The sequence below is a fragment of the Alnus glutinosa genome, chromosome 3, assembly GCF_958979055.1.
Source record: "Alnus glutinosa chromosome 3, dhAlnGlut1.1, whole genome shotgun sequence".
NCBI classification, from domain to species: Eukaryota; Viridiplantae; Streptophyta; class Magnoliopsida; order Fagales; family Betulaceae; genus Alnus; species Alnus glutinosa.
The window spans coordinates 14,075,379-14,093,815 of record NC_084888.1 but is presented as its reverse complement, the minus strand read 5'-3'; the positions used below and the strand labels follow the sequence as shown (position 1 = coordinate 14,093,815).

At 35.9% G+C, this 18,437-nt stretch overlaps 1 protein-coding gene across 1 annotated transcript; it reads left to right on the top strand.

Annotated features, from left to right (window-relative positions):
• The first annotated feature begins 8,520 nt into the window (after window positions 1–8,520).
• LOC133862524 (linoleate 13S-lipoxygenase 3-1, chloroplastic-like) lies at window positions 8,521–13,112 on the top strand. The gene is made up of 7 exons (XM_062298356.1): window positions 8,521–8,992; window positions 9,188–9,468; window positions 10,154–10,391; window positions 10,524–10,856; window positions 11,128–11,623; window positions 11,728–11,994; window positions 12,088–13,112. The coding sequence occupies exons 1-7, from the start codon at window positions 8,632–8,634 to the stop codon at window positions 12,842–12,844; spliced, it is 2,733 nt and encodes a 910-aa protein (XP_062154340.1). The 5' UTR covers window positions 8,521–8,631; the 3' UTR covers window positions 12,845–13,112.
• Window positions 13,113–18,437: the final 5,325 nt, after the last annotated feature.

Here is an 18,437-nt window from a genome sequence, read left to right as displayed (position 1 = left end):
ATCGACCATGGTTATACTTACTACAATTTACGACAATGATTTTGTCTAAAACTATCATGATTCACGGTTTTTGACAAACCATTGACTAGAATGGTAATAGGTGGACTATGGTCCATTCTAACATAAACCGTGAAAAACACAAATCATGTTCCAAGACAATATGATCCTTCCAATTCAAAAATCAAATATGGACCAAAAATCAAACTTCATGTATACTTCCACAACATCATCATTTTGAAAGGAATTACCAACGTGGTTTGCAGCCATAGCATATAATTAAGAACCGTTAAAGCATTGCAAGATCATTTTCCACGGTTTTCCATAATAATAACATATTTAATTTGCTCACCACACAAATTAATACTAAATATCTTGAAAATTATAAAGACAATCAACACAAGAATTTGATAACGAAGTGAAATTTTTCGAAGAACTTTTAAAAAGTAAAACCACTCCAATGTAATTAAACTCAATAAATCGTTTTATTATAGAAAATTAAATTATAACGAGCAGGTCATACTTACAAAACCCTTAAAAAAGACAATGATCTACCCCACAAATAGCCTTCTTATCTTCTACCACAATAGTTCCAAAATTCCTACCAATCTTCTATGGCTTCCCTTGTTCATATCGTTTGAACAAGTTTGAGCATTCCAATGAACGATGTCCATAATTCTTCAACAATACAGGTTTAAATTCATTCTAACACTAAACCTATGTGGACACCGAATTAGCGAATCTTAAAAACTAACGAACTCTCCATTCTACAATTAGGTGACAAAATCGTCATTACAATCAAAGATATACAAGTTTTGACAACTCAAATCCCTACTAAAACATATGAAATCACGTACGTAAAAGCATCACCAGCAGCAGCGTTATCTAAAACACCTAGCCAAAAAAATGCAATCCTCTATTTTAATTAATAATTTTTCTATTTATACTGTAACAGGTTCCGTATTATCTTATTTTATTTCTTTTAAATATTATATTCATTATTTTGTTTTTTATTATATTCCCCCCCCCCTGGGCGTTCCCACGCCTCGGTATCAATCCTCACCTGCCTCTATCTTTACTCATTTCCTGCAACAATTCTTGAATCTCCTCCGCTGTCGAGGTAAACCTTCCCTATTTTGACGAAAACCCATTTCCGAAAACTGGTAATTCGAGCAAGAGCTAAGCTTGGAGGGCCTGATTTTTTTTTGTTTTTGTTTTTTTAGAGGAGAACCGGGTCCTGGGTAAGACCCAGAACACTATGAGCCTGTGTGGATGGAGTGGGAGTCGAGGTCAAATCTGTGGGGCTTCAAAAGGACCCGCTGGGAAATGTTGAAAGAATTGTAGAAACAAATTGGCTTTGATAATGGTATGTGCAAAGTAGATCGTGAAGAAGAGAATTAAAGGGCCGGGGTGGTGAGAGAGAGAGAGTAACAGGAAGGAGTGAAAGAGAGGTTTCTTCTTGGTCTCTCTCGTCAATGGCTGTATATATTTGTCCTGAATCACATTTTTCATTTGGAGAAAAAGATGAGGTGCAAATTTCTCTTGGGTGGTTGACGACGTGAAACATGCTCTGATGCTCTATATGTTTGCAAGTCTTCAGCTTGTTCGTTAATAGCTAAGAATTAAGCATGGAATGTTTCACGTTTTGTACATCAAACTTTCTCAAACTAAAACGTTTTTCTTTTTGTTATTTGCCCCACTAATGTATACTGTGATGTTGTTTGGATGGTCCTCTCTTATTCCTTGAGGAGCACTGTACCTAGACTTTTCTAGCAGGTTTTTTTCTTCTTCTTATTTTGCTAGTTTTTTTTTTAGACAAAATTATAAAACTTTTAGAATTATGAGGGGCAGTCACAGTCAGTGAGTAGAGACCTTAAATACCTCAAAATGAGTTCTTAAATTCAAATTAAAAAAAAAAACCTATTATTATTTTTATATGAGAAAAAGATTAAATGCAAGTCACACTCGGGCAGTAGCAGTAGCTGTATCAGGGCCCCACCCAATAATGACGTCTCTTGGTGGTGCAATCCACTGGACGGTAGTGAACTAGTGATATGAGTGGAGCATCTTTCATCAATTCAAGTGGGTCCGACCAAATCTATGTGGGTCCCCCCCCATCCCACGGACCGGCTCGATTGTAGACAACATAGAACTCTAAGATCTAGGCCGGTGGATGTGGATCATCCTGCCGCGAACAAAGCCAGGGAGCTGGGACCGTCCCATAGCGTACTGCGATTGCGATGGCGGTGGCGGTGGAGAAAGGGCCTTTTCGATACTTAAAACTTGTGGCAGCGATCATACCCATACGTCTGCACCTGCTTTCGCGGCCGGTGCTTTTGTTCGGTAAAGAGTCTGACTTTGCGGTCAGGGGGGTGAAGACTGAAGATTTGTGTGACACTATGGAATGAGTCTAAGTTTGGTACCGTCAAAAGGGGATCAGACCATATCAGCGCCTAGAATTTGGCAAAAATTAGGTGTCACGCCTTAGGTGGTATTATTATGATTTGTCAGGCATTTTTTTGGCATATGATTCCTACGAAAAATTAATAAATAGTTTTTTAAATTTTATATAATTTGAAGAGGTGCATGGAAGAGAAAGAAACATCAAATAGAAACTGTGAAAAAGACTTTCGTGGAAGAGATTACGACTAACTATAATTCTTTGCTCTCTTGTAATATGAATAGACAATTATTAAAAGACTCTTGTGGAGCCCACTTACTCGGGCAAGTACATCCCGTGAAAAGATTCTCTAACAATAGCCCGTTTGAAAATGTGAAAGAGCGATGAAAAATAATTTAAGCATATAAGAAGCGTTAATTATTCTACGCTTCATGAAGATTATTATTATTATTATTATTTTCTATCTTACTTTTTGGACCGGTCAATAGCCCAAAATCAAATATGTAGTGGGAAACCACCATTTATAGAGAATTGAAACAAGGGAAAGGTCTGTTCTATTCCGGTTATTGGTCAATAGTCACATATGGCATTCAAATACTCAACCTCAATAAAAGTAGAGACTCATGCAAAAAAAAAATAAAAGTAGAGACTTATTCCATGGTTTCCCACGACAAATCTACGGTCCTACTAAACCAAAGTCAATAGTAGCTAGAGACTTATTCCGTGGTTTTTTCAGGTTTCCCCAACAAATCTACGGTCCTAGTGAAACAAAGTCAAATAACAATTGCATTTTTTTTTGGTTATCTGTTCCCTTAATTCACCCAACAGAATCCATTTTTTTTTTTTATTCAAAATTCCTCTATTCTTTTTGTCAAGCCTTTATTCCTTTATTTTATTTTATTTTATTTTGTTGCTGCTGCCCGCCGTCAAACTTTTATTCAAATTCGAGCTGTTGGGTAGTTGAATATTCTACTACAAGACCAATTGGTCCATTTCCCAATTGCTCAGACAAAAAAAGAAAGAAAGAAAACGATCCCTTCCCGAATTGCCCCTAATTCAACTAAAGTTTGGTAATGGCCATTTGGTCTATACTTTGGGTTATACTTTGGGGGGGGGTGAAGCTATTTACAGAATATTCAACTTTGTGGGTTATTCTTTGCGAATTTCTTTACAGAATTCAGTTTGGGTTATACTTTTGGGGGGGGGGGGGGGGGGGGGGGGGGGGGGGGGGGGTGTGAAGCTATTTACAAAGTCTCTTTAGCTTAGTCCAAGTTTTCATTCAATTGATCGCATCCTGAATTGGTTGCTTTCTTTCTATTGATATAGAGTATTCCTTTCCAGTCTCTTTGTTGCCAAGGTTAATTTGTTTACCAGTAAAATGTAAACTTAGGGGAATATTAGAATTGGCTGTGATAGACGAGTATCCTTCAAACATGAACAAAGGTGCAAAGTACGAGTATAGACGAGGGCCATTCGGGGCAAAGGTTTGTGGCATGAGAAAATACAAAGATTCTTATAGTATGGACAAAAGTGTAAGGTGCAAGCATGGACGAGGGTCCTTGTAGTAAGGGAAAAATATTAATACTACAGGCACCAGGGGCGGAGGTACTCATGGGCTTGGGGGGCTAGGGTTTCCCCAAAAAAAAATTAAAAATTAAAAATTTATCCTTAATTTTTAATTTTTAATTTTAATTTAATTTTTTTTAATTTTTTTTTAGTTTTGGCCCCCCAAATTTTTTTGTTCAATTTGACCCCCCAAATTGTAAAAGCTGGTTCCGTCGCATAAATGAGAGTCCCTAAAGTAGGTACAAAGATGCGTAGTGTTGACAAAACCACATAACTCACAAGTGATCTTGGAGAGAGCCAATAAAATTGATAAAAAGCTTCCATATGAAGAGGAGTGTAGCAATTTGGTGGACTCCTACGTGAGGGGGAGATTGTTGAGAATATATGTGAGTGTAAAAAGTTTGAGTCCCACATTGAAAAGATGTCATAAGTGTTAATGATTAACATAGTATATATGGGCCTAAACCCATAAGCGTAAGCTTTTAGGTTAAGTAGTATCTAAACATACTATATTATGAGCTCATTAAAAGAATCCTCAATGTATCAATGTCACTAACAAGTGATATTATAGCCAATATTTGTATGTGGTATGGTGGAGTGGCGCAAGTACAAACAAAAGTCTCTAGAGTAGGAACAAAGGTGCAAAGCACAAGTATAAATGAGGGCCCTATGAGTAACGGGCAAAGGTTCATGGCACGGGTATAAACGAGATTTTATAGAGTATGAACAAAGGTGCGTGACGCTGAAAAAACCCACGTAACCCACAAGTGATCTTGAAGATAGCCCATAAGATTGTTAAAAAACTACCGTTTGAGGGGAAGGATAGTAATGTGGTGATGGATCCACACGTGAGTGAGAGATTGTTGAAAATACACGTGTGAGTATAGAAAGTTTCGAGTCCTAAATTTAAAAGATGTTATAAATGTGAGTGATTAATATAACATATTTGGACTCAAATCTATATGCTTAAAATTTTGAGTTAGAGTGGTATGTCTAACCTATTATATTATCATATTATGAACCTCAATTTAGTTAAAAAAAAAAAAAGAAGGAAGAAGTGGAAAGCACGTTTATTTTGTTGTTCCAAGCAAAAGGAGGAAAGTACTTGTTGAATAGCTTTTGGGTGCCAAACTGGCGGCACTTGAGGTATGACGTCGGCTTTGCAAACATTTTCTGTTTTGGGGTTTTGGGTTGCCAAAGAATTCCAGCACGCTTTAAACTTGCATAATATTTTTACCTCCCCACTGGCCACTACAATATGCAGTCACCACTCACCAGCGATGCATGTCCTCCACTTCACAATAATGCCAATTACGTCCCTATCAATCTTCCCCTTTATTTTTACCTGCTTTGAATTGCAAGCAAACGGATCCTCTCCATTTCAAGAGGGGCTGTCCTTGAAAAAAGTAGGGATAAAATTGTCTAAAAATTTAAAATGACAATTTTCCTTTCAATTGGCGTAAGTCGTAACATCGAGCTTTCACAATAAATGGCAGAGGAGTCGGTTCTTATATTTGAGAGGTACGTTTGTATATTAATTTAATTTTTAATTTTAATATATTTTTTACTCATGCTTTGGCCCCTTCTATATTGAGCTTTATTTGTTTCGGTATAAAATGTTTTTTTGTTGGATAATATTTTCTGCAAAATCATTTTTCAAGAAAATGATTTCAGCTGAAATTTTTTTTTTTTTTTTGTTGTTTGGCTCGTACGAAAAATCGATAACGATGAGCAACTGTTGGCTACCTCTGACAACCTCTTGTGGCGGTGGTAGTGGAGTCGGTGGTAGTCAGAGACTTCAAGTGAATTTCGGTGGTGGATTCTGGTGACCTTCGACGGTGGCGTGTAATGAATTGCGAGAGAGAGTATATGTGAGAAATAAAAGTTTAAATTCAAAAAATGGTTTATGAATTTTGAAAAATGACAACAATTTTACGAAAAATTAAAGAAGATTTTCTTGGTCATCCCAAAATGTTTTTTCAGTTTGACCATGGTTTTCATTCGTACCAAACATTAAAAAGTAAGAGAAATATTTTTCAATAAACATTCGTAAGCCTTAATATATTTCTCATTTATGCTTTAACCTATTTTCAATAAACGTATATTTATGGCTCCGGCCCCGCCCATATTACTATCCTTGGATGTTTCTTCTACGACACTAGTTTTGAGGGAAATGTTAGAGTCTGACACTAGGTTGTTAGTTGTGTTTAATAAAAGTTTTTTACGTGAGTTTTGTTTTTGAATAGTAATAAGAAGTGAGTGATGTGATATAAAGTAGAAAGAATTTGTATGGAAAAGTGAAAAAAAAAAAAAAAAAAAAAAGTTTTGTTTTATAATGATTTTTTTTCTTCAATAGTAATAAGAAGTGATTGATGTGACATAAAAAAAATATGAAAAAAAGAATGTTTTAAAAATGAAGTTCTTTATTTTTTTTTTTTTTTAATTTTTACGAAGTGAAAATAAAGAAAGGAAATGAGAGGTTCTCTTACAAAACAGAGCCATTATGGTTCGTTTGAGTGTTGAATTTTTTAAATCGGAATTGAATTCTTGAATTTCGAGGTTTAACTTTTTAAAAAAAGTTAAATAAAATATAATTTATTTTTTTTAAAAATAGAATCAAAATCATATTCTGTTTCCAAAATTATGTTGCCAAACAAATCATAATATCAATATGAGATTGGACATATTCATATCTATCAGAGTACCCCCCACCTTTGATCAATAAATTAAGACCTAACTTAATAGTTCATAATATTAATTCTTCAATGCACTAATTTAAAATTTTAGAATAAGCAATGATTTAACAATTGCTCTTATGTAAATGGAAGTGACAACTTTGTGAAATGTTGTAACATGAATTGCCATGGGTGGCCATCACCTGGATGAAGCTGCATTTATTTAAAGATAAAGCAAGACAGAGACCTATACCAAATTCCAAACATAAAAAGATATTTTTGCATTTATAAGAGCAAGAAAGCTGACTCAAGTAGGGTTTTGCTAACCTACTTTCACAGCTTCATTGCAAATTCTATCCGTTCATTCAACACCACCAAAGGAAATTTAGTTTTTCATCGTCTGTCACAAAATTGGGTTCCACCGCTGCCTAAAACATTTTTTTTTTTAAAGAATTATTCTATTCGAAAATTGTTTTACCTGGCGTGACTATAGTAATATCTGTTTGTTAAGAGTTGCACATTAGGAGCATAGACGGTGAAAACTTTAGGCACTCCTTCAAGTTTGACTAAGCCATAACTATAGGGCATCGTCAATGGGATCTAAAGCGGCTAATACTAACAAAATTGGAGATTCCTACTTTGAAAGCCGAACTATCACTCTAATACATGTCCGACCAACTACGTACTTTTAAAGTTTCTTTAAGGCCACTGAACCACTAGTACTGATGATTACTACCCAAAACACCTTAGTTGTGTATTGAAGTATTTACTCATTCCAAAACACATTGATATCGTATTATAAAGATTGACCCAATAGTTGCAATCTTAATCAATTGTATATAAGTTGTTAGACACAAAAGCTTATATACAAACCTCGGTAAAATTCATCTATAAAAATCAACTTGTAGAGATTGCCCAAAGACTTATATCATGATTAACATTATATTTAAACTATATGAGACACTTAGATTCGTAACATTCGTAATAAAATCATTAAGAATTTGTGAGACTCAACCATGCCACCGATTTCTTCAAGAATGGAGACTTTTGTTGAATCCATAGTTTTGATGAGAAAATTGTATTTCTTAGAAGGGCCAATAATTACATAATATCCTAAAAATTTGAAGGACTCTTGAATCTTGATCCATAGAATATGGGTTTGTGAAATGTGATGAAGAATTAATAGAAGTATTGTACTTTGTAGTTTTCTAAAAGAGATGAATCACTTTAATTCTAATCATGAATCTTGGTATCAAAATTACTCATTTTTTAGTTAATGACCTGATTTCTCATGATATCTTGCCATCCAAGATAAATGTATTAGGTTGGTACGAGGTTTTCGAAAAACTGTGACATTTAAATAGATAATGTGGGACAACCATATAAATAAAACTTACTTTTTTTTATTTGTTAAATAATTAAATAATCAAATATTTATTTCGACAAGTGAATCTGTATAACTCTCTCTCGTATATTAATATTACTCACTCAATTCGAACCGCTGCGAATCTCGATCCGAAATCGATATAGTAATATGGGACTTTCACAAGCAGAGAGATAAGGTTGCCATTTCAGTAGAACTAAAGGAGAAAAATGTCCTGTCTCAAAATATATACCACCTTCGATCCGGTTTCCCCAGCCCACGCCGCGTTGTTTACTTGGACCTCTGAAGCCCGTTTTGACTCGGCAGCCCATTTTGGTTGAACTTCAACTTCGTATAAACATCAACATAAAAAAAGAAAGCGAAAAAGAGGCAGAGTAAAACACCCAGTGATTTCACGAGTAGAAATTTTGGAAAACGTGTGGACGGTGATCTCCGCCCATGACGCCCATTTTTTTCCTCCCCCTGTTTCCTCACACGTATATATAAAAGCAAGTAGCCCTTTCTCCTCAAAGCCAAAAGCATACCAACTACCTCTATTGCTTACCCCCCTCCTCCCTGGAGCACAAAGCCAGCCGCAAGAAACAGAGTTTTCAGAGAAAGAAATCAAGATGGCAATGGCTAAAGAAATCATGGGTGTTTCTCTGATTGACAGGTCTTCATTTCTGACGAAGCAGAACAAGTTCGTTGTTAACCCATTCGCGCTGCCTTTGGAGAAAAGGAGGGCGGTGCCTTTGAGGAAGGTCGTGAGGGGTCCTGTGGCGGCTATCAGTGAGGATTTGGTCAAGAAAGCTCTGCCTCCGCCTGTGCCTTCAGATAAAACAGAGAAGCTTAAGGTGAGAGCCGTGGTGACGGTGAGGAATAAGAGCAAGGAGGACTTCAAGGATTCGATTGTGAAGCATTTGGATGCTTTCACTGACAAGATAGGGAGGAATGTTGTTCTCCAGCTTGTCAGCACTGAAATTGATCCAAGTAAGCCTATTTTTTTCTCTTTCTTTCTGTGTCAGAATCAGACAAAATATTTATTTATTCTTCTCGGTTCTCAGCCCTTTCGTCTCTGGTTTTGGTACAAAAAAATCTTTTTCTCATGTGGGATTTCCTCTTTTGGGTCCTCAAATTTGTCATCAATATTCATTGAATTAATGGTTTGTGTTGGCTGTGTTGCAGAAACAAAGGCTCCAAAGAGAAGCAATGAAGCTGGGCTAAGGGACTGGTCAAAGAAATCAAATGTGAAAGCAGAGAGGGTTAATTACACTGCTGAATTTATGGTCAACTCTAGTTTTGGTGTCCCCGGAGCGATCACAGTGTCGAACAACCACCAAAGGGAATTCTTCTTGGAGACTATCACCATTGAAGGGTTTGCTTGTGGTCCAGTCCACTTCTTCTGCAACTCGTGGGTGCAATCTAGGAAAGATCATCCTGGAAAGAGGATACTCTTCTCCAATAAGGTAGATTTCCTTTTTCTAGACTTTTCTTTCGCTGATTCTTTCCACTTTGCAAAAGCACGAAGAAAAAAAAAAAAAAAAAAATCTTTTGTCTGAAAATGGCAGCCAGATGTTTGAATTCTGTATTTTTTGCTTTCGAGGAAGTTGAATAATTCATGGCATGCTGTTATATATTTAATTTCAATCTCATTTTTTTCCATGGTAGCGTTGGTGTGGACCCTTACTGGTTTTGAAGATCTACGCCAACCAAAAATGAATAATTATAAAAAAAATAAAATAAAAAAGAAGATCTTAACTGAGATTATTTTTGGTTGACCCAACCCAAATCTTTCTATTTTCTCTTGGACCGAGGGACCATATCCAAATGAATTCAGTCTGTTTGTATTGTTGATGGGCTACGGGCCCAAAAATTGAGCCTACTAACGACCACGGAGCATTATTATTACTTGTTTTCTTTGTGTACCACAATTTGAGCTTATATATATTTGCGATTTAAAAATGTACCCTTTTGCCTATAATTTGAAAATGCAGATTTTTTTTTTTTAATTTTTTAATTGCAATTTTTGAAAAACATATTATCAAATAATATATTTTCTGTAATTTGATTTAAAATCTTACTTTTAACATGCAAAATCGAAATGTCAAACGCACTCTAACTCTTATTTTGATACATATTTCGTTTGAGCAGCCATATCTACCAAGCGAAACGCCTGCAGGGCTCCGATCGTTAAGAGAAAAAGAGCTTAGAGAAATAAGGGGCGATGGCAAAGGAGCCAGAAAATTATGTGACAGGATATACGACTTTGATGTGTACAATGATTTGGGAAATCCAGATAGGGGAATTGATTTTGCTCGCCCAACTCTTGGAGGTGAAAAAATTCCATATCCTAGACGGTGTCGTACTGGCCGGCCTCCTACTGACACTGGTTAGTTTCCTATCTCCCTATATATATATTATTATTTTTAGGCATAGTTTGGATATGTGCATAATTCTATATATGTTTATATAAATAAAAAAAGGCAAATCATTAACTAATTTTATGTTTCATATGCTTCAGATATGCAGGCAGAAAGCAGGGTTGAGAAGCCATTGCCAATGTACGTGCCTAGAGATGAACAATTTGAGGAGTCAAAGCAGGACTCATTTTCTGCTGGGAGGCTTAAAGCAGTGCTTCACAACTTGATACCATCATTGAAAGCCAGCATCTCGGCTGATAACCACGAGTTCAAAGGATTTTCAGAAATCGACAACCTCTACAGTGAAGGTGTCCTCCTTAAACTAGGGTTACAAGATGAACTCCTAAAGAAGCTTCCATTGCCTAAGGTTGTCAGCAATATGCAACAGTCCAATAGGGGACTTATCAAATATGATACCCCCAAGATACTTTCCAGTGAGTATCAATTACCTTTTCATTTTCTTTGTTTGTTATGAATTTGAACTTGTTTGGGTGAGAAGGGTTATTTTGTAGACTGTTATACGATACAACTGACACTGAAAAAGAAAAATTAGGGGCTGATTATTACTGCCACGAGGCCCACGACTGGGAAGTCATAGCAGTCACTAAATAACACTTCTCTTTTGGGTTGTCTGGAAGCTAGACTATGGAATAATGCATACCATTATAGACATTCAGCATCTGAAATTTAATTCTCACTGTGCAGAGGACAAGTTTGCGTGGTTGCGAGACGATGAATTTGGGCGGCAAGCAATTGCAGGGATCAATCCAGTGAGTATTGAGAGGCTTAAGGTGTTCCCTCCTGTGAGCAAGCTTGATCCTGAAATCTATGGTCCCCAGGAGTCTGCACTGAAAGAAGAACATATTTTGGGCTATATAAATGGCATGACAGTTCAGCAGGCACTGGAGGAAAATAAGCTGTTTATAGTGGATCACCATGATGCTTACCTTCCATTTCTGGACAGGATAAATGCTCTTGATGGCCGGAAGGCTTATGCAACTCGTAGCATATTTTTCTTGACCCCTCTTGGGACTCTTAAGCCCATTGCTATAGAACTTAGCCTTCCTCTTTCTGGACCAACTTCTCGATCAAAGCGCGTAGTTACACCTGCAGTGGATGCAACTACCAATTGGATGTGGCAGCTTGCCAAGGCTCATTCCTGCTCCAATGATGCCGGGGTGCACCAACTCGTTAACCACTGGTAAGCATGAGTTTTTCACACATATAAATAAGAGTAATGTTATTTAGTAGATTGCTATACAACTGCCATATAACTGAGATTAATGGTGTGCTTATTATCTATAGGTTGCGTACCCACGCTGCCCTCGAACCCTTCATATTGGCTGCACACAGGCATATGAGTGCGATGCACCCCATATTCAAGCTTTTAGACCCTCACATGCGATATACATTGGAGATCAATGCCTTGGCCCGCCAAAATCTAATCAATGCTGATGGTGTCATCGAGTCTTGCTTCACTCCTGGTCGCTATGCCATGGAGATAAGTGCCGCAGCATATAAAAGCTTTTGGCGCTTTGACATGGAAAACCTTCCAGCCGATCTTATTCGCAGGTATATTTGAGTGACTGGAACACTATATAGCTCTATGTTTTGCTTCGCTTTGGTGTATGATTCTAATGGGAGATCTTCCATTTCTTTGTATAGGGGTATGGCAGTGCCTGACCCAACGCAGCCACATGGTCTAAAGCTCCTAATCGAAGACTACCCATATGCCACAGATGGGCTCCTAATCTGGTCTGCACTTGAGAACTGGGTGCGCACCTATGTGAACCGCTACTACCCAAATTCGAGCTTAATTTGCAACGACAGAGAGCTACAAGCTTGGTACTCCGAGTCCGTCAATGTTGGCCATGGCGATCTTTGCCACGAAAGCTGGTGGCCGACATTGGCTAACGCTGATGATCTGGTCTCAATCCTCACCACCCTCATCTGGCTAGCATCAGCACAGCATGCTGCTCTTAATTTTGGGCAGTACCCGTATGGCGGATACGTGCCAAACCGTCCACCCTTAATGCGAAGATTAATACCCGATCAAAATGACCCCGAGTATGCTAATTTCTTTGCTGATCCACAAAAATATTTCCTCTCGGCATTGCCTGGTGTACTACAAACAACCAAGTTCATGGCAGTGGTTGACACTCTTTCAACCCACTCGCCCGACGAGGAGTACCTCGGGGAGAGACAACAACCATCAACTTGGTCCGGTGATGCCCAAATTGTTGAGGCATTTTACGAGTTCTCGGCGGAGATCAGACGGATAGAGAAAGAGATTGACAGGAGGAACCTTGACAGTGGCCTTAGGAATCGGTGTGGAGCTGGGGTGTTACCATATGAGCTCCTTGCGCCGAGCTCGGGGCCTGGTGTAACATGTAGAGGGGTTCCAAATAGTGTGTCAATATGAAGGGGAACCAGGAGTCACTTTGGTCACATTTTATCGACTTCGATATTAGTCTATCAGATTTTTGAGGTGCACATGACCGTTCACAAGAATTTGTATGTAGAATATTGTGTGCACATTTTTAAGTTAGGGCTTTGTATGCTATAAAATAAAGCTCATTAGCACAACTTTAGTTTAAATAAACAAAGTTATTTTTTAATGATTCAAAATTTTCAAGATTCTTGTATTTTTATTCTTTTGATCCCATTAATAGACAAGTATTTTGCATTTAGCTTCAGAATCTTGAATTATATTCTTCTTCCTCATTTTTTTTTTCAATTGAGGGAATGGTTACAAGGGAAAATCTTGAATTATCTTCTTCATCAATCAGACAGATGCATGTTTTTGTAAAAACTGCTAAAAATAAATGAACACAAGGGTCAGACTGAGAACTGAAAAGCCCACGCCACCATCTGGGCACAAAGGATGGGCCTATGGGCCGAATCACTCATATTTCAGTTCTTCCTAAAAGTGGCATAACAAATGAGAATTATTTTGCAGGCCAAATTTTTTATTCTCTTACACAAAACCATTACTGCTTAAGTTTTTCAAGATGTCAAACAAGCTCATCTCGTGGCTCTAAAATCCGGCCTTGTTGGGTAAAATTTTACCAAAACCATTACTGAATTCATCCTTCAAGTTTAAGTTTGTATCAAATCAATTTTTAAGGTATAAAAAGTTGGTACAGTTCCCAGTACACTGCCGTATCGCCTTTAAATGCACTGCAATAATTATATAATCAATATGTAACTTACCAGAATTAGGAGAGTCGCGTAATCAATATGTCACATATGAGAATTATGAAAGTAATACATGAAAGTTACTGAAAAAGTTGAATCGCAGATAAATCTTTTACTTGATAATTTACACAGTGATGTACACTCCATTATATACAGTTGGAGCTATTGATTTACAATAAGGTAAGTAGGATAAAGAAAGGGATATGCAAGTTCTGTGCAGTTATCGATGCAGTGATACAGACTTGATTACAAAGGAAATTAATGAATACGTGATATTCTGTACGTACAGCTGTGATTGTCATGAGCAGATCTTTCCCTGTGGGGTTGTCATGATTGAATAATAAGGCTGTATTTTCCTTTACTGCATTGTGTGCCATTGTTATATATATAGTCTGCAGCTGTAGGATAGATACTAGCTATATTGGTTGCTACTCCATGATTAATGTTTGCTGATCCTTCGTGATGACATGACAAGATAGTAGAATGCTGTCGAGTAGGTGCTTGGTCTTCTTCATGCATGAGTAACACTTGCATTTGGTCATTTCCATTGCAGCTTTATATCCAATATTGTATGATTGGCAAGGAATATGTCCTCCTGTCCGGCTGTCCCACCATTTTGTTTGGGCTATTCTGCAGCAACCACATGTAAATTGTCGAATATCTGTGTCGCAATTTAGCATAGTTTGAGCTGACAGTAAGAATGCCGTTTTTTGTTTTAAACGAAGAAACGTTTTTTGTGCAATGTCTTGTCTCTTGACTCTTGTACACTATAATGAACATTAGGCTCACTAGTCATTGCCTTGAAACAATATATATAGAACATGAAACACATCTGCCTTCTATGTTTCAATTACTGGAGATCGATTATATGAGAGTTTACATAAGAAAGGAGATTGGGTACTAACTTGCTTCGAGTTTTGCATGTTGAAATGGAACATAACTCCTTTAATATAACATTTCGGGAAAAATATAAAAAAGCCCCATTAACTATCAGTAACTTTTAATAAAGCCCTGTAAAATGAAAGACGTGACACTTTGATATATTGAACTACAATTTTTTTCAAATAAACCACTCCATTAGAGATGACTGTCAGTCTCGTTGGAAAAGTGATCATGTGCCCACTTCGATTAATAAAATCCTGAAAAATGCGCTTATTTCATTCAAAATAAATAAATAAATTTGCCTTTAAAAAACTTAACTTTATATATATATATATATATATATATATATATATATATATATATATATATATATATATATATATATATATATATATATATATATATATATATATATATATATATATATATAAACATAGGTGACTCGCAAACCACCTCCAAATTTGGTATGAACCACCCCATTCTCCTTCATTTTGGGTGGCCGAAGCACCCGATGACGATCCACTCCTCATGGGGTGGTTGAGACCCCATAGGTTGCTCTCTCTTTTTTGTTTTTTTTTTTTTTTTTTTTTTTTTTTTTTTTTTAATTTATTTTTTGTTTTTGTTTTAAGAAAATATTTGTATTTTGAGAAGAATAACAGAAAAGTGGTCACGTGCAAAGACACTGACCATTTTCCATCCAACCTTACGACCAAGGCGAATGAAAGGGCTTATTTGACACAAAATGGTAATTTGATGAATCAAAGTGTTACGCTTGTCACCATGTGCGGCTTTATTGAAAATAGTTGGTGGTTGATAGGGCTTTATTTTATATTTTTCCCCAACCCTTTTGTGTTATCCAAAAAATTTCATGTTTATTATGTCTCTATGTATTGTAATCATGAGTATATGCTTAATTGCCTCCGATCCCTTAGTGTCAAGCTCTTCAATTAAATTAGCTTTTAACGATAGCATTTTCAGTAGCCTCACCAAATTTTACTCATCAAAATAACTAAAAATCACTTTTTTCTATTCTGGTGAACCACTTTATTAAAATTCCCACAGCAGCCTCACTATTTTAACTAGTCAATATTCACTATTCTATTTAAATAATAATTTTTTCATATTTATTTATTTTTTCTCTATATAATCTTTTTACAAAAAATCATTCATATCCTTGAAATAATGACATTATCCTGTGAGAGATGGGAGATTGGAGAAGAAAATGAGAGAAAAAAGGAAAAAAAAAATGTGATAATCATGTGAGAGAGAAAGGTGAAACAAAATTTGGTGAGTGGGTTGTTGAGTGAAAATGCCTCATCTAATTTGGTTAGTAATTTCAGTCATCAAAATTTTTTGGTTTAAATGGTGAGGCTGCTGGGAGTGATTTTTCAGGATTTTCATCAAATTAGCTCACCAAAATAGTTAAAAAACTATTTTGGTGAGGGTACTAGGAATGCTCTTACACTTTGTTTACTAATGCCCATGACTAATCATGTCCTTTACATATAATGTGAAAATCGCTAGTTTAGAGATAAGGATTTCTTCCAAATTCAAAGAAATTGTAGATTCTAAAATTACGTGAATTTAAGCCATTTTTATAGTGAACGACTTGAAGAATGCCCATCTATTAAAAATGTTGAATGTTATCGAGACAGCCTAAAATAATTTTCCTCCAAAAAGCTTTCTTCTTTATTTTTGAAGAGACAATTCTTTTTGTGGAAAACCAAAGGACAACTTTTGGCTTAGTTTTTCTTCAACATAAAGCGCAAAAATGTGATGAAAATATATATAATTCTCATTGATAAAATACTATCTTTTTTAACAAATAGCATTTTTCAAGCAATTCGATGTAAGGATCAACCTGAATTCACGTAATTTTAGAATTTACAATTTATTTGAAATTGTAAGAGATCCTTATCCCTAGTTTAGACCCTAAGTTGCTAAACAATGAATATCTTAATCTTAACAATAATAAAAATTATTCTAAAAAAAAAAACAATAATAAAGTTATTAACTTTTAATTAAAACACCACATATTAGAATACCAAAATTAAGCAAAGTACTAAAACAATCAACACAAATATTTTGGTGATGAAATGAAAACATTTTGAAAAACTCTTCAAAAGTACAATTTGTTCACACTTACAAAACCTTTATAGTTGACATACCTTTGTACTAGACAATTGACCCACTTGCCCTTTACCGCAATAGCTATTCCAGAATCTCTAGACAATTCTTGTACTTGATCTCCTCTTCCAATCCCGAAACTCTGATGGCTAAATTCTTTTCGTAATTTTTGAATGGTTTCCAAAAACACTCAAAAGAGAATAGGCTATGAAGGCTCTCGAATCATAAATCTCTCATGATGCTTATATAGACTAGAGAAATAACCTCCTTAACTCTGCCAAGGTCGTGGGTTATGAACTTATGATGCTTGTATAGACTAGAGAAAGAAGTGGTTATTTGATTAAAGTTGGCTAGGGTAAAATCACATAGCAAAAATTTTGATTGATCCAAATTTGCAATCTTACTAGACGAACCTTTCCTTGTCCAGACACCTTTGCAAACGAACCATTTTGAGTCCCATAAATTTGATCGATCCAAATCTTAAACTCTTAATTTTATTCGTTTAAGTTCCAAAGACTTTTCAGTTTGTCTCCCAGTCGCATTCCACAAGGAGACTTAGGGATCTCTACTCCTAAGGAAAAAAAAAAATATTACGCAGGAGAAACATAAGATATTCTATTAACATTAATAATTACAACCAAAACATGTACTAAGAGTCATCACATTAATTGAAATCAGACTATACATATCATTGATATAAAGGATCCGAACTAAACCTTAATATACAATTGAGCCTCAAACGTTATGCCTAAAACATCATCCAAAAGTACTAATTACTATGAACGACCTGCAAAATCCAGTAATCAATCCTCAAACATTAATCGGATCGATATCACTACGCCAAACGGCTGCATCAGCCTCGAGGTCCATCTAAAATTTGACATCTAATGGTAGTCCAACTATAAAACAACACATATTTCATAGATGAAAAAGATATAAGCATAAGTCCACGACTTAATGAGTAATAATACACATGATGTACAGGTTATTATGTAGTGAACTCAATTATTTATGAATCACATGCAATAATGTTAGGTAAGATTATCAGTTTAAAGATCATATAACATGATGGTGTTATATAGATATTATACATGATAATTAAGAGAAACATGTCATAGCTAGTTCAACACCATATAGTCTACCCGATATATTAACCTCTTCCTGGCAAGGTTGACGCTTTCCCAAGGGACTGTAGCACAATATCAGTGCCTGGATGTTGCAACCTACCATCCATCACTAGCAACCTGACCGAGCTCGACTTCGAGTGTCCACGCTGCTAATGATATTCGTCTGTTGTCACCACTAATCAAACATGGCTACAACAAGCACAAAACAATTATTGTATCTAAGGTCAAACAATAAAAGTAAATCTCTTTGACTATAAGGTTAATCCTGTATAATAATAAGCTCAAGATCGTTATTCCGCATGTACCGGTGTATTATGTCATACGATGGAAGTTAGTAGTATTCATCGTCTTCTACATGCATGGATTTTACAAACTCATCATTTTTATTATCTTATTATTCATCAATCATTTTCACAAAACAAAGTCCACATTATTTTAAAATGTATTTCACGTGAGTTATTAACACGCAGATTTGATACATAAAATAATCATGCTATACGGAAAAGTAATAACAACTATCAGTGTGAGTCTTACTCACTTGTGTCGTAGGGCTCCTCCACAAAATCCTCTTGAGGCTCCACAATCTCAAACTTTGATGAAGAAAAAAAATACCATTAGTTCTTAACCTGAGCTAAAAGGCCAGAGCTACTCGAAATAGGCTTACAACCTATCGATCGAACT

Excerpts from the sequence above, each read along its gene's own strand:
- LOC133862524 (XM_062298356.1), top strand. The coding sequence starts at position 8,632 with ATGGCAATGGCTAAAGAAATCATGGGTGTTTCTCTGATTGACAGGTCT. Across the intron at positions 10,392-10,523 it reads CCGGCCTCCTACTGACACTG|ATATGCAGGCAGAAAGCAGG; the intron begins GTTAGTTTCCTA and ends CATATGCTTCAG. Across the intron at positions 11,995-12,087 it reads CCAGCCGATCTTATTCGCAG|GGGTATGGCAGTGCCTGACC; the intron begins GTATATTTGAGT and ends TTCTTTGTATAG.